Genomic DNA, 15,851 nt, shown 5'->3' with positions numbered 1-15,851 from the left:
CCACTGTGTCTAAAACTTTAAACCTGATATGTTTTACAACGACGCTGGAAACAAACAAGTTGTAACAAGGTTGCTCCGGTCAATGGTATTGACACTGCATCAATGGATCTCCTTTATCCATTTTGGAGTTGTCATCGTGGTAGGCAGATAATTGATGAATTAATGGTATACAACCGCCACCAAATGATGTGGAGTGTGGCTCATAATTTCGCCAAGAGTAAAGAAAACAATTTCAAACTTTTTTGACAGCAATCACACTCTATTGGCTGCGTAGAGTCACGTGACAAAAGTTGACTCCCCGCGTTTATTCGCTTTACTGCATTTGTCTACAAACTTTGTCCCGAACGTTTTACAATATAAAATTCATTTTTATAAGAGAAAATATAGCAAAAATGTGTAAATCCGATGTAGCCTGCGCACCATTCTTGTGGCTCGTGAGGTTGCTCCAGACCCGTCTCAATTGGCTAAACGGAGTCACGTGGTACTCGCTGGCTTCAAGTTTGCTTAGAAAAAAAAACGATTAATTTTCCACGAAGTCTTTAAATTGGTCCAGCATGTTTTATATTAACGTAGTTAGTTAATAAAAAAAATACAACATATTCTTATCAAAGCAGATATCGCCTCCAAACACGTTGAGATTTGAGTCCTCACTCGCTCGTAATTAGCGGAGTTGATACCGTGCTACTCGTCGATAGTACACACAAAAACAACCAAATAAAATGTATGTGAATTAATTTTAATCTAATGTGCAGGTAAAATGTTGGCTCTGCTCCACAGAGCTGTCTTACCTCAACAGCAGTAATTCTACAATGCTGAGACATTACAGAGCTCAGGAACATGTTACATAACACTTTTTTTTTTTTTTTTAATTGAGGACATAAATACTAAACCTCTTCCATCTTCCTTGACACGCACGCCCGTGGTCACAAGCACTTCTATTTCAAAAACTTGCATTTCCCATGTTTTTCACGTATACATCTTACATTCACTTGGCACTTTATCAGCTGGTTATGAAAACATGACGACTAGTACCCACATTGCAGAATAAATAGTTCTTTTTGAGCATAGAGTGACGCGTTATATGCAGTAGAGGGCACTATTGAACTATGCGCCAATTACGGGTGTTCTCTCGCTATATCGCGGTTCGAGTATTGCTGCATAACTCAATCACGGATTTTCATGTCTATAACTTTTTCTCTTGCAGGTTTACATCCATGTTTTTCTTGCAATTTTTCGTTGTAAGTAAGAACTGTAATAAAAAAAAAAGAAGTGTATTTATTTTGGTTACTACGGGTATTTTGGGGGAACGTAACCCCAATGATAAACGAGGGAATACTGTCGTTATTCCTAGAGAAGTTACGGATACAGAGTACCAATTTTTTTCTAATAATTTAGACATATAAAATTTCATTTCACACAACATCTCTAGTACTTTTGATTTATAAAATTTCATGTAACACAAAGACAAAACATTGTGAGCAAACCACAATGTTCGTCTTTTCACCAGTGTCCGTCACACCTGAGTGTGATCTCTAACAAAATGGAGTCTCATTTAAAAATCTCCCAGACAACAAACTTGTCTCCTCTAGGTTGAGGAGCGCCTCCATGTTGTCAATCAAGATGGCGGCGGAGGACGCAGACTCTTGCACTTCATGTCATCCAGAGTTTTCCAGTATTTGTAGTTCTCCGACAGATGCTCCATAAGACCCGGCAGGCTGGCGAAGGCTGCGGAGACAACCGTGAATCCATTAGCATCCGTCGCCATGGAAACGTTATCGCGTGAGAGCGATGGTGAAAAAGCTCAATGATGCTATCGCGTAGTGTAATCAAATAATGTGGTGTGAGAAAAAATGTAATTCTGCATAATAATAAGAATAATCATAACTTTACGAAGAAATTTTAGGGAAAAAAATTAAACGTACAAGGTTATGATACCAAAAATCTAATTTGAGAAAAATAAAGCCAAGTTAAAGTGAGTCACACAGGAATATTCTTTGTCAGCATCCCTCGTCGGATAACCCGGGCTTCCTCGGGTTTTCAGACCCCGAGAGGCTTCTCTGCGTTCCCTCAGCGTAGAGGAGGAATCTTTCCGTGACATCAGAAAACAAGCTAATAAATCATCTCTCGGGGAGGATTAAATTTGATCTGGAGTGGGAACGAGAGGCTGCGAGCGACACTGCTTCCCAGGCATGTTGCATTCTGCTCATGAAAATAGATGAGCTTGATTTTTTTTTTTTTTCCATTATTGAATCCAAATGAAAATGTTATCTAAGGAGATGATGGATCACAAACAAAAAACATGTCATTGATGGGGATCAGCTATTTGTTTCTTACTGCCACAAGGGGGCGTGTGACCATAACAATTTTATATATGGTAGTTTACAAGTTATGTAATTTTAAGAGGTTAACTGAATAGTTTCAGAAAGCAAACTTTAAAATTGTAACAATGTATTTTTTTTTTAAAATAGAACCTTATACCAAAAACAGGTTTTACCTGTGAAAATACTTTTTTGAAAAATGCAACTTTTGCAACTACTTTATTGCACTGGAAAAACCACACCAAAATAAATACTTATTAATTTTTTTTCCACACATTTTGTTCAAATAATTTTTGCATTACTTGTAATACTATGATATGAAATATATTTATATAATTTTTAATATTTTTATATATTATATATATTTTTTACTATATATAATTTTATTATATATATTTTATTATATATTTTTATATTATATTTTTATTATATATGTTGACGTATTACAGTATAAATTATTCTTATATGCTGTAATGCAATAAGGTTTTTTTTTTACATTTACTCATGAATAACACACCATTTATTTAGTTTAATTTTTTGTGGAATAATTATTTGAATAGAAAATTAGGATTTTTTTAAAACATTTTTTTAAACAGGTAATTGTTGTTTTTTTTTTTTTTTTTGTAAATTGCATTACAGATTATAGGAACATTTTGTTATGTTTTATTTGGGGTACTAAATGAATCCGGAAACCATAAGATTACTTAATGCTTTTTCCCCCCTCACAAGATGTATTGATTTGGTTAAAACAACAAGGTTGCTTCTCTACTGCATCACTCGTACCATCCCAGGCGTCAAACATGTCAGTGATGAAATAATCGATGAAGGACAGCTGCGACTTGGGCACGCTGCAGGTGTTGCGATCAAACACCGGCATCACCACGGGCAACCCCTGCCTCTTCTCCTCATCCGTCTGCGAGAAGGCACACAGAGAGAAGAAAAAAGATCGCCATGACGACGGCGTGATGTTTACAAGTGAGGCGGTGGGTGACGCGCACCTGCGCAAAGTACTCCTCGGAGATGCGCCCCGCCCACTCGATGCAGAGCTCCAGCGGCCTGCACGGGTTGGCCACGTCGGCGCACTTGATCAGCATCCGCTTGATCAGCAGCCGGTCTTCCGCCGAGTTTTTCACGTTTGCTTGACCCTCGCAGTCGCCGCTCATGCTCTGCGCAATCACACGAATGCCGTTACGGGAAAATGCAAGGATGTGAAAAACCTGATAAAAGTCATTTCACATCACCAAAGAGGTTCGACAATTTTTATAGGGAAAAAAAAGCTATTTTTGGGGTGAAAGCTAATGAAAATGTTTTGTAAGGCGTGACGTTACAACAGTAACATTTTAATAGAGTGAAATAAAGCAAGTTGTCAGAGTATAACAAATATAAGAATCAACAATATTTATAGAATCATGTCATTAAACAACTTATGTTGAAAAATGTGAGAAAAAGTTTGAAAGTTATGACATCCCGTTAAGGGAAAAAAAACATCACGAAGGGATAAGAAATGTAACAAGAAACAAGAAACTGCAAGAAACTGTGGAATGTGGACTGAAAAAGAAGCAAATTTGCGCACTCACACAGGTGTTGGTCTCCTCAATGGCCGCCATGGGCTTGTTGATGCTATTGACAAACTTGTTGACGTGCTCAAAATGTCGCGTCATCTCCGTGGCCAGCACCATGTCAATGATGGCCTGCCGTAACGTACGGAACTGGTTCCTGTCGGCGTTGGGAACAAATGTGAGATTCTAACCGATTCTTGGTCATTTCTAACCCATGTGCCATGAAAAATTTTATCATTTAAATTGTTCCAAAAATGTATGATTTATTTACTACAAATTACAATAATACTGTATGAACCATGACAAAAACTGGAAATTGCGAGTTTAACCCTATACAAAAATAAAAATATGAGCACCGGCTAATTACAAATTGAGAAACACTCATGTCAAGAATAAAAAATGCTTATGGTACCGACCGCTCCATGTTCTTGAAGATGTTAGCTTTCCCGTCGCGCATGGTGAGCTGGAAGGCGAGGGCGGAGTGGTGACTCTCCAGCACCGCCATGTCGTTGTAGAGGATGGCCAGCTCGCTGCCTGCGTTGCACAAGAAGGAATTTGTGCGGCCCGGGTGGTCCACGTCGTGCACGGTGGCGGCGATCAATGCCGCCACCTCGTCCAGCTGATCTAGACTGCTCTGAAAAAAATACCAAAAGTTATGTCAGTTCACTCGCTTGACATTTGTACTTGAGGTGTTCCTCAGGGCTCCGTGCGCGATCCCCTCATCTTTTCCATATGAAACAGCACATGTTGGAATGATCCAAGAAAAGGTTGTGTTGTTATGAGCATAGCACTCATGTGATGTGAATTTTCTTTTAACTAATTCAATCCCAAAGGCATATTAGATTTGTATTTATTTTTTGTAAAGTCCAGGCATTTGACTCTTGGTACCTTTCTTTGTTTGTTTTTATTTCCTAAATTTGGGGGGGGGTCTAGAAATGGCTTATACTGAATTAAGTAATGTTAATGTAAATGTAAATAATAAAAGTTGCAAATGTATGAAAAAAAAAGTTCCAATGTAAGAGTATTGTTGTTCTCTTCCCATTTAAAATTGTCACGTTGCGGCAATAAAGCTTCCACATTGGGAGAAAAAAGTTCTATATTTCAGATTAAAAAAATAATTAGAAAGTTACAAGAAAGAAAAAAACATTACTTTAACAAGAATAAATCTGTCTTTTTTATTTTGTGCATGAGGCATCCCTCAAGGCTCCATCCTTGCCCCCCTAATATTTTCCATAAACACTTTACACATCCAAACACCACTAACCTTGACTTTCTCCTTCCGTAAGAAGTACGCAGTTGCGTGCAGCACGTCAGCGGCGTGCGTGGAGTTATGGTAGGAGTTGGACGAGTGGTAGCTTGCTTCCATCAGCTGCAGCCAGGAACGTAGTGACGCCTCGGTACAGTCAAGGAAGTCGCACACCCCAAAACTGGTGAAGATCTTGAGCCCCAGGTAAGTCAGCGGCCTTTGAGTCAAACCACAAAACGGTACGTTGCATATACAGCACTAATTTAGAGTTTTTATAAGCACACATTGTATACTAACCTCTTGTGAGTGGCCGCTTCCAAATCGAGGATGTTGAACTCCCAGCATTCCTCATCATTAAGCATGTCGGCGATGGACTGAGGGACGTCGCTCAGGGTGACCGGAATAGACAGCTGGCTTTGACTCATATCTGGAACAAACCATTATCTCATCAAGCTCCCTTCCAGGAAATTCGAAGATTTACAAATATATATTAAAACAATAGATCAATACATTTGAAACAAAAAAATAATAAAAACATTAAAAAATAATTGTGATATAGTTTCACAAAATCAGGCTGCTGTTAGTGAAAATAAAAATTCAGACGTTGATTTATTGAACTTCTACACGTAATACCCTTTAAAATGATATACTGTATCATATGTGGAGGTAATAGCAAACATTGTGGTATAAGGTACATTCGATTGCATTTAAACTATGTTTATGCGTTTGAGGTTATTCGTTTCAAACAATCACAATTGCCCATTGAAGCATACATACTTTTGTTGAAAACATACTCGTTGCCGGATAGCCGACGCAGCCCGTCCTGTGGAAGGAAAAAAATGGATTTCTAAGTTGACTATCATTGACGTTACGAATGAATGACAACTCATATAACCATTTTAAATCCATTGAATACTTTCACGGAAGAATAAAATATTAAACAAAGCGACTGGCCGCGCACTGATCAAAATGCATCTCTCAAGTATTTCTCTTACGCTCATGAGCCCGCCGACGAGGTCGCTAGTGTGTGGGTCGTCGTCCTTGGACGCCAGCTGAGGCGAGTAGAGCTCGGCGGTCCTCAGGATCTCCAGAACGCGCTCAAGAGCCTCGGCCACCGTCAACGGGCTGTTCTCCTGGGCGGCGTTGATGATGTTGATTACCTGCTCAAACGTACAGAAAATGGATTGATACATAGGAAATGTAGATGATTATTTGAAAAAAAATGATGGCGACCTTGGTGATGGGAGCCTCGATGGTCATGGAGTGAATCCTGGCAACGGAGGAGTGTCTTCGGTTCTGTAAACTGGCAGCTGGTGGCAAAGAATTGAAGCGCTATTAACGATGTAAGAGGAAATAGTAAAAATGACGATTACGTCGTCATAAAATTTCCTCACCGTCGCTACTACGGGAGCTGAGCGATCTTGTATCCATCGAATCTTTCCGCCTGTCACGGTGGAGTAGCGCGTGGCATTCTCGAAACAAAATAAACAAAAAAGAACCATCATTAAAATTATATTTCAATAATTACATAAAATTAAGGTAATCATCCGCTAATTGAAAGGAGAACGCTGAAAAGTCTATACTGCATTAGAAAATGTTGCTAGCACTTGCTACTACAATGCAATAGTAGTGGCTAAAACACTGCTAACACATAAAACTAGCTAATGTCACACAAAATGAGCTACTACATTGCTAACAAGCAAATATCTTTGACTTATATCCAACAAAATTGATATTGGTAATATATCTATGCTAATATGCATAAATAACTAAAAAAAAAGGATCAAATATAGCCTTGCTAACTGCAGCTAACATAAAGTTTGCGCTACCTATCATAAATCAAGCTAATCCTCCACTAACAGCTAATAAATTGGTGCAAAGGCTACACATTATTACTAACAACTACTAGCATTTATTTTCTAACAATATAGCAATAGCAATAGCAAAAACAAGGCTAACAGATAAAGGCCGCTAAACAAGAACAAAATGAGCTACTATATTGCTAATAAGCAAAGAGCTAATATTTGACAAGTTTAATTAATATAGGTATTGCTAATATAGCTCTGCCCACATACCAGAACCAAAAGTACCGAAGTAAAAACACCAGCAACACGACAAAAAGCGATATAAAATTCAATAAATTACCAGAGTGAGAATACTCAACACCACACCGATCCTCCTTGTTATACTTGTGGACCTGGCACAGGAAAATTAAAAGAAAGAATTTATTTGAAGATTAATTAAGAGTTAGAATGAAATCATGAAAAACGTCTGAACATTCCAACGATGAAGTAAAGCGGCATAGCATGCTTGTCATTGCTATTCCAATGCGTTTTAGTGCAAACAACCGATTAGTTATGGTAAGAAGTTGGCTACAACAAAGTGAATGCGATTAAGCACGTATAAACACATCTAATGATGTACACAGTTACCAGACTTAAAGAGCGGCGTGCGCTGTATAAATGAATAATATCTCCGAAGTAATCCTTGGAATACTTGAGACGATGGCGGCCCTTAAGTGTAAGGGAAAAGTTAAACAAACCGTGCTCGAAGTCCAGAGTGCTTACAAAAACACGTCCAACTAAAGAACACAATGAAATGGAAATCCAATTTTACGGCCAAGCGTGTATTCAAGGCCTAATGTGTGATTGTGCGTGAAGGAACGTGGCATGCTAGCAGACAAGCGTTAGCGGCAAAGAACCATGTGCTCTTGTTTTGCCTTACTAATTGTCAGATCGTATCACGTACTAAACTTGTATCGTCACTTTTAATCAGTGTTTTCCTCACAGCACAGAAATAACTCCGCTGTGACGGAACGAATGGGATCAGCCGCTCAGGATTCCCGACGAGCAGGAGTCGACGCCATTTGGCAGGCCGACGCAAAAGGCTGACTCATCTTTTGTAGACGCGATGAGGAAAAAGCGCTAACGTTAGCCCTTCTGTCGTATAAATAGACCTGAGGCCTGGCCGCTGGCCCTCGGGGGCCTTATCCCGACGCTTAGCCGTATCTTAGCGTAGCGTGACGTAATCGGGACGGGGAGCCTTGCTGAGCGAAGCGACACGCTGGATTCAAAACTCAATTCGGGCCAGAATTTGAATTTATACGCATTTTCCGAACAATAATAAACAATGTTAGCTCCACGTTGAAATGCATGCTAAGTAAATGCAGAAAATACTGGAATACTGAGCCTGTATTTGAATGAGATACGAAGATTTGTTTTGACGACGTGGTAGGTGTTAAAGTCGTGTTTAAGGCCGCGATTGTTTTTATGACGTTTGTAAAACATTCAGTCAGAAATAAATCGCAAGTAACTGTTACACAGAACAATTAAGTCTGTTTCAGAATGTCTTAAGAACAATTGCGATCTTGAACAAAACCAGACGAGGGAAATGCTCCAAAATGTTCGGCGATTCGTAGGATAGAGACTTAATTGTCGTTATTATAAAAACATCTTTAATACAATACAATAACCTTTTTTTTTCATACTTTTTATTCTGACGTGTGATGAGTTGCCCAATGTTTCAAACCGCCACAGTATAGCACCACCTATTGGATAGGAGGACCTACTCAATTTCGTATCAGTGGTATCTGGCTGGTATCGACAACCTCCTCGAGTAACCAGTATTAATATTCTTTTAAGAAAGCTTGAGCTCGATTTGTTTTGCCCCCCAAAAGCAACTAGTGATCTGAATTTCTGCTTATGAGGTCAATTTTATGGACACCTACTTGACTGTTGTTGTCAGCATGCGGTCTCTTGATGGCTACGAAGTGTCGGATCTTCCTGTTGCGAAAAAACGAGATGAATGTCGTTAGCGATCTGCACAAATATTCGTAAACGTTCACCTTTTGACGTCTGGACTCACCCTCCTTGGCCCACAACGGGCGTTATGTTCACATGTTGCGCAATACTATCGCCTGACTTCTTCCTGGCGTAGTAAATCCCCTGCCATTCCTACGAAAAAGCGCATATATTTCCGAACTCAGCGTAAATGTTGGGCCGCCCGACTCACCTTTCCTTTCTCAATGCAAGTGTTGATGACATCCGAGAGGTCTGCCCTGTTTCTGTCGCTTTTCAGGAGCTCGGTGAGATCTTTGCCCATCAGTTCGTCCTTGTGGTAGCCCATCATACGCTCAAAGGCGGGGTTCACGTACTGCAAAAAGGAAGGTTAAAAAAAAAAAACATATCAATAGATGCACTGTAGATACTGGTGGATCGGTATTCTTTTTATGCCATTACTGCCATGTTTCCCTCCAACCTGTATGACGTGATCTTCGCTGGTGATCTCTACAGCTTCCTGGCACTTCTCCAGAGCCGTGAAGGCTGACTTACAAGCCCTGACAGTAAATGAACATTGCACAGTAAGGATATATATAAAGATATAAATACACATATTTTTTTTACCCCCTTGGTGTCAGTTTTGACCAATTTGGGTCATTGAGAAACATCTAACAAAAACAGTAAAAAAAAACACACACAAGGAGAATAAAAATTACTATAGATTGTCAAAACAGGTAGAGGTTCAAAACGGCACCATGTTCATTCATAAATACACGCAAATGGAAATTATTTGATGGCAAAGTTCAGAAAACTTCACTAAAGTAATCGCAATTAATCTATGAAACTTATTTACCAGAATAAAATCTTGAAATCTCCATGAAACCAAATAAAAATGATTTCCAGAGCCTGCTGTAATTGCTTTCTTTGACCCTTTAATATAATTATTTTCACGTGAGTATGTGATAAACCCGTACCTGAGTTTGAAGTGGCATTGCACTTCTCCATGCTCAAGTTGTATCAGTTCATTATAGCACGCCGACACGCTGGTGTTCTCCACAAACCTCTGCAAAAGGTGCAAAAAGACGATTGCAGCGTATGTTCGTTGGTATTAAAAAAAAAACAAAAACAAGGTTGGAATTTACATACTCTGCTGAATCCAGCGCACAGCAAAGGAAGAACAGAGGGTTCGTCCTGCTCAGATGGCCTAAAATATAGCACACAAAAAAACATAGGTAGTTTAATGTGCTATTAGGGACTCAGCATTTAACTAACAAATTGTTGAATGTGGGCAGCATAATATGAGAAAAACTCAAAAGCTTTGATATTTATAATCTTCAGGACAAGTTTGTATCTGGGAATGCCCGAATAAATAAAATAATTTGACTTACTTTTGTGGCACAACGGCAAGGATAACAGTGTTTTCGGAGGCCTTCGTGGCACGGATCATCCTGCAAAACGAGATTACTTGAGATTAGTGACCTCTAGTGGTCCAAGTGATGCACTTTTTTCAGTTTTAGACTAACCTGTAACCTGTGTAAAAAAAAATACTTGTTGAAAGTTGATTTAATTGCTTTTTTCTTTTGTTTATGTTACACAATCACACAGTTTTAGGAATACTTATACCATTTTGATAGAAAATAAACGTATTAATAGTTTCAAAATATAATTGAGAAGCGCTGTGATAGACATGCCTAAAAATTTTAATGACAAAGTCAACTGATCATGTCCCTCACCGGCACACGACCTCGGGTTCAAAGTGGCGCGAGTGGCGTGCGTCGATGACAACGATCTCGTGATGCTTGTCCAGGAAACATTCCAGCGCCGACTCGGGGGTGCGGGAGATGTTGCACTTGAAGCCGGCGCGGTCGCACGCCCAACGCAAGGCGTCGCTCTGGCCGTCCTCCTTGGCGAACACCAGCAAGACCTGCACAAATCCTTGTGCGTTATTTTGTCCAATCCTTTGATCCTTATATAAAAAGCATTAAACACCAAAAGGAAATCATTGAAAAAAGACACCAGGGAGCTGAAATTTCACCCAGATGGTGACAGCATATCAAATTTCAACTTGGTTATCTTACTTGAATGGTGTCTTGGTGGACTCTCATGGGACCCACACATAGTTCTGAAGAGGATACCTGCCACAAGACAGGGAAAAGACATTGTGTTACAGCGTATGAGATCAATATCACGTATTGCATCGCAGGGCCTCATGTTAGCGGCATAGATGTCCAACACACGTGACAAAATATAGTTATAGCTGCAATAGTTAAAAGTTATGAAATTCCAGGAAAAAAAAGGTTTTTGTTTTGCTTTTGTTCCCCTTTTTAAGTCTGATAATTTTGTTGAAAATTTGCAGAAAATTTGATATTTGTCTCTGGTTTGACGTAGAAGGATGAAAAATAAACAAAAATCATTTTGATTTTTATTTTTTTGGGGCTTTTGTTACCCCTTTTCAGTTTGATTCTTTTGTTAATAGATATTCTTTCTGTACAGTGCAAGCTAAATAAATAGCAAAAATATTAGTATTAATATTATACCACACGAAAATTCTTAAAAAGACATTAAATATCTGCAGTGTTTCCCAAATAGATTTCGCTAAGCCCCCCCGCCGCCCCCAGGAAAGAGAAAACATTTCGCCCCCTCACACACACACGCGCCAACCATAAATAAGATTATTATTCATAAAAATTATACAAGTATATCTAAAATTGTATCATTTTTAACACTGACAAAAGAAAAACTCAATATAAACCAACTTGAAACAACTACTTTTTTTGGCAGTATTTATACAGGTTACAGCTTAGTCTAAAGCTGGAAAAAAAAGACCAAGTGCATCAAACTGCCTTAAATTAAAATAAACAAATGCCAATTCTTATTTATCGCAATTGCACTTAAAATTAAACAATAAATCCCTCCCCCTATTACATAAGTATTTGAGAAACACCGAGTTAACCTAACTTGACTTTTGAAGGAGAAAAGTTCCGTACACCCTGTGCTTATTAGCCTTTTTTTAAAGTTAGCTATCATGCAGAATTACAATGGATTCGGCCATGACGTCAACATCGCTATGGCGACCATCGAGTACCGCTGTCATAACCGCATGAAGCTGTTTATTATTTCCAAGATGGTGCACTTCAACATGGTGGATGAACGGTCATGTTCAATCAATTTTCCGGCAAACTCGAGAGGCGGCGTGTCCTTTGATGGACTTTATGTACCGGTACTTCACTTTCATAAGCACTTAGCTTCAAGAGGTTACGTCACGCCACACATCCAATTTTCTGCTTGGCACTGTGTATTTGAGCTAAGAAAGACACGTTCAAGATAAACATACAATATTAGGGTGGCTAGACGTCCCGTTTTAATTGGGACTGTCCCAATTTTGAGTCTGTTGTCTCATCAGTATCTTTGTTTGGTTCCAGTTTTAAGAAGGTTTTGAGACGTCCCTTTTTTTCCACCCTTGTACAGTATTGTGAACATTTTTGGTCCATTTCCTACGACATAATTTTCGCAGTATTTTTGCCACACTCCTGGTAGTGTGATAACAAAGCGCTCGAGCCATGTTGAACTTCAAGACGTCGTCACCAGCAGGGTGAAATTTCAGCTCCCAGCTCAGTATTTTCCCCTTCCCTTTGATGTGAAATGCCTTTGATCTAAAAATCAAAGGCTTTATTGAACTTTGACATGTTGTCACCGTCTGGATGAAATATCAGCAGCCTTGTGTCTTATTTAAATGTTTTCTCTTTCATGCGGAATGTTTTGATGTAAAGATCAAAGAATTGGACAAAATACCGCACAAGGGTTAATTTTGACAATTTTGGGTCGTTTTTATCCACATCATTCTGGCAGACTTTTAGCCAAGGGGTGGCACACTTCTGCAAGTTTGATAACTAAGTGGTTGTGCCTTTTTTAACTTTGACATGTTGCCACAATCTGGGTGAAATTTCAGCTGCGTAGTGTCTGTCTTCTTTCACTGCTTTTAGAGATTAACGGATTGGAGAAAGTATCGCCCAAGAGTAAATGTTGAAAGTTATTTTTCTGTGCCTCTGCTGCATTTGTATGCAGTTACACCTCCCCTCATTTTTCACGCATGTTTTAAAAAGCTCCATAGAGCCACTAGGGCGGCGCTAAAGAACCACATGCAGCTTTAGAGCAGCAGGTTGCAGACCCCCCGCCTTAATACAATGGCCGATTAATACAAAATGACTCATCGTCTGCTAAATTATCGCAAGTTAGGTTTTGAGTTCAAATTAGGACCTTCCGCGCCACAAAACTCACATTGTTACCAAACTTAGGACGACTCTGGTCTCCATCTTACTGACCTTCAGGCGTGAGTGTCGGCATCAGCGCCTTCATGTGACTCGCACACACACTGACCAGAGGGGTAAACAAACCGCTTGTGCATACAAACAGTCTCACACAGACACACACGGGAGTATGATCAACACCATGGAAGATTGTCAAGGTCCTGCAGGGAGGCTTTAAGTGTCGCTCTCAAATAATCAATGGGATCATTGATCACCCCTCTGAAATAACAGTTGATACACTGACCGCAAACACATACACACGAAACACACTCGTGATTCGGTACATGCGGCTATTGAAACCAGCCTGTGTTCGTCTGCGACCGTTTCTCACATCTTGGTTTATTTCTGGATTTTAAGTTCCCATAGCTAACGCTTGACTAGTAGCATCACGCTAACGGGTATGATTAGAAAAAAATGCATGCGTGAACCTGAATAATAACTCAACTTTTTGAGCAAAACGTCTTTAACCTTGCATCCATTGACGTTTACATCAAAGGCATTTCACATCAAAGGGAAGCATTGAAAGAAGAAAGTAGGGAGCTGAAATTTCACCCAGAGGGTTCAACATGGCACATCCACTTATTATCAGACTACCAGGGCTTTGGCATCGCTTGGCTAAAATACTGCCAGAATGATGGGAAGAAAATGAACCAAATATGGTAAACAATACATGAATAAAAAGATTATTCTTGATCATTCAATCCTAGGGACGTTTTTTTTTTTTTTTTTTTTTAATAATCCAGAAATTCAATACTATTTGGAATTGAATGTCTGAACTCTTAAAAAAAATCCTTGGCATTGAATGAGTTAAGTATCTGGGTTTGAATGTCTAGACTTTAAAAAAGGTGAAAATACATCACTGGCATTGAATGAGTTAAGAGTGCACGGTTTGAGAACATGAAAATGTATTCCAGTTGACTCATTTGTTAATTGCGGTCTTGTGGCATATTCACAATCACAAACTTGGTGAAACACAGATGCTGCGAAACTTCGGATATTTATGGTAAAATGAACTCGAGTTGCGTCGGGACAAAAAAGAAAAAAACAACTACTTCAAGCGCATGCTATGTTACACCGGTGAGGCGTTCGATGACTGCTCACAATGTGGGAAATCTGATTCAACGTTTATTCTCTTATAGTTTTTATATTGTTGCCAAACTGTCGGTGCGTCCTATACACTGTAACGTAGAAAATACCAGAATCTGCCCCCCAAATTAAGAACGCGCCCTCCACACGTGTTTCGTTTTAGTTTAAGTTTTCGAGGAAGAAACGAACAGGTGAACCGCGCGTACGCGGGGTCCGCCGCATTTCGGTGACGGGCGATGCGACTCCGCCTGTGACGTCACAACGATCCCAGTCCGCCGGCCCTGAGCTCGGGGCCTGCTCACGTGCGCCCGGCGGTTACCTTGACGCCGGCGTCGCTGGTCTGCGTCTCGGCCTCGATGAGGACGTGCGCGCCGCTGCCTCCGCCTCCGTCGCGGCGATCCCGGCGGGAGTTGAAAGCGGAGTGTCGGCTCTGGTACGCGATGACGGACGGGATCGCGTCCGCCGCGTCGGTCTTGATGAAGAGGCCGTGCAGCGCGGAGCCCCCGGAGCCTCCGGCGCCGCCTCCCCCCTGCGAGATGGTGGTGGTGGTCTGGTGCGGAGAGTTGGACTCGTCCGAGTCGCGGCAGTAGATGACGCCGCTCTGCGAGACGTGGATGCTGGGTGCGCAGCCCATGCCGCCCCCCTCCCCACCGCCACCCCGCCGAGCCGAGGCACGGTCCTCCTCCTCCCTCCTGCACCGCTAAGGCAGCGGCGGCAGGCTGGATGTCATGTTTGACGCTTCTGCTCGGCGGCGTCTAACGGCTGAATGGCGCGGCACCTGAACGCATCACACCCACCGCGTCTTCTTTAACATGTTGAGCTCGATCGTCGGGGGGAACGCGCTTGATGTGACATTAGTTGCCCCCCCCACCCCCCAATTCAATATCCCACCCACTCGCAATATGACATAATATCCCCCTGCCCTCAATCTTTGCACATGACCACAGTCATAAAAATAGTCATTTTTCATAACGTCTGCTGAATTCACAAAGCAGTGAAATCTACAACTATGACTGAGGCGCCTCAGGGCAATGTACTCAGCCCCATTTCACTTGTTAGCTAATCACATTTTGACACTAGCAAGACAGTTCATTCCTATCAAAATGATCAAAAATGTGTTTTTTTTTTTACTTAAAAAAAAGCCCTCTATATTTGTACTGTACCGTCTCAGACAGCGGCACAGCCAGATTTTTTTTTTTTTTTTTTTTTTGGGGGGGGGGGGGGGTTGCCAAGGTGACAGAACACCTCAGTGAGGGGTAACACATACATACATACATGGTTTCATGAAACATTTTTTTATTCCATAAATGTATATGTAAATGTCTATCACTATGATGGTTTAAAATCACAAATACGTATATATGGGGTGGCCTTGCCCCTCTTGTTTACCATGTAGCTCCGCCCCTGGTGTCAGATACTACAGTCATTACGTAATGGAATTGAAGGTACAGTGTTCCCTCGTTTATCACTGAAGGGGGTTATGATCCCAAAAATACTTGGAGTAACCAAAATAAAAAAAGTAGAGATTTTTTTCCCGTTATTTCTTTTTTATATAT

The 15,851-nt window shown here is 40.5% G+C and overlaps 1 protein-coding gene across 1 annotated transcript; it reads right to left on the bottom strand.

The window, feature by feature from the left end:
- Positions 1–720: 720 nt before the first annotated feature.
- pde8b (phosphodiesterase 8B) lies at positions 721–15,111 on the bottom strand. The gene is made up of 22 exons (XM_088435824.1): positions 14,615–15,111; positions 10,981–11,037; positions 10,636–10,826; positions 10,291–10,350; positions 10,049–10,106; positions 9,877–9,965; positions 9,381–9,459; positions 9,135–9,275; positions 8,988–9,076; positions 8,851–8,905; positions 7,269–7,320; positions 6,518–6,595; positions 6,357–6,433; positions 6,119–6,283; positions 5,901–5,946; positions 5,421–5,550; positions 5,142–5,340; positions 4,294–4,511; positions 3,896–4,034; positions 3,317–3,484; positions 3,102–3,231; positions 721–1,725 (listed from the first exon to the last, which is right to left on the bottom strand). The coding sequence occupies exons 1-22, from the start codon at positions 14,927–14,929 to the stop codon at positions 1,616–1,618; spliced, it is 2,646 nt and encodes an 881-aa protein (XP_088291950.1). The 5' UTR covers positions 14,930–15,111; the 3' UTR covers positions 721–1,615.
- Between the last annotated feature and the right edge of the window lie 740 nt (positions 15,112–15,851).

Source organism: Hippichthys cyanospilos, chromosome 15 (genome assembly GCF_059441005.1).
Source record: "Hippichthys cyanospilos isolate Australia breed blue-spotted pipefish chromosome 15, RoL_Hcya_1.0, whole genome shotgun sequence".
In the NCBI taxonomy this organism is placed as follows: Eukaryota; Metazoa; Chordata; class Actinopteri; order Syngnathiformes; family Syngnathidae; genus Hippichthys; species Hippichthys cyanospilos.
The sequence above is the reverse complement of the archived record's forward strand: the minus strand, read 5'-3'. Positions and strand labels throughout refer to the sequence as shown.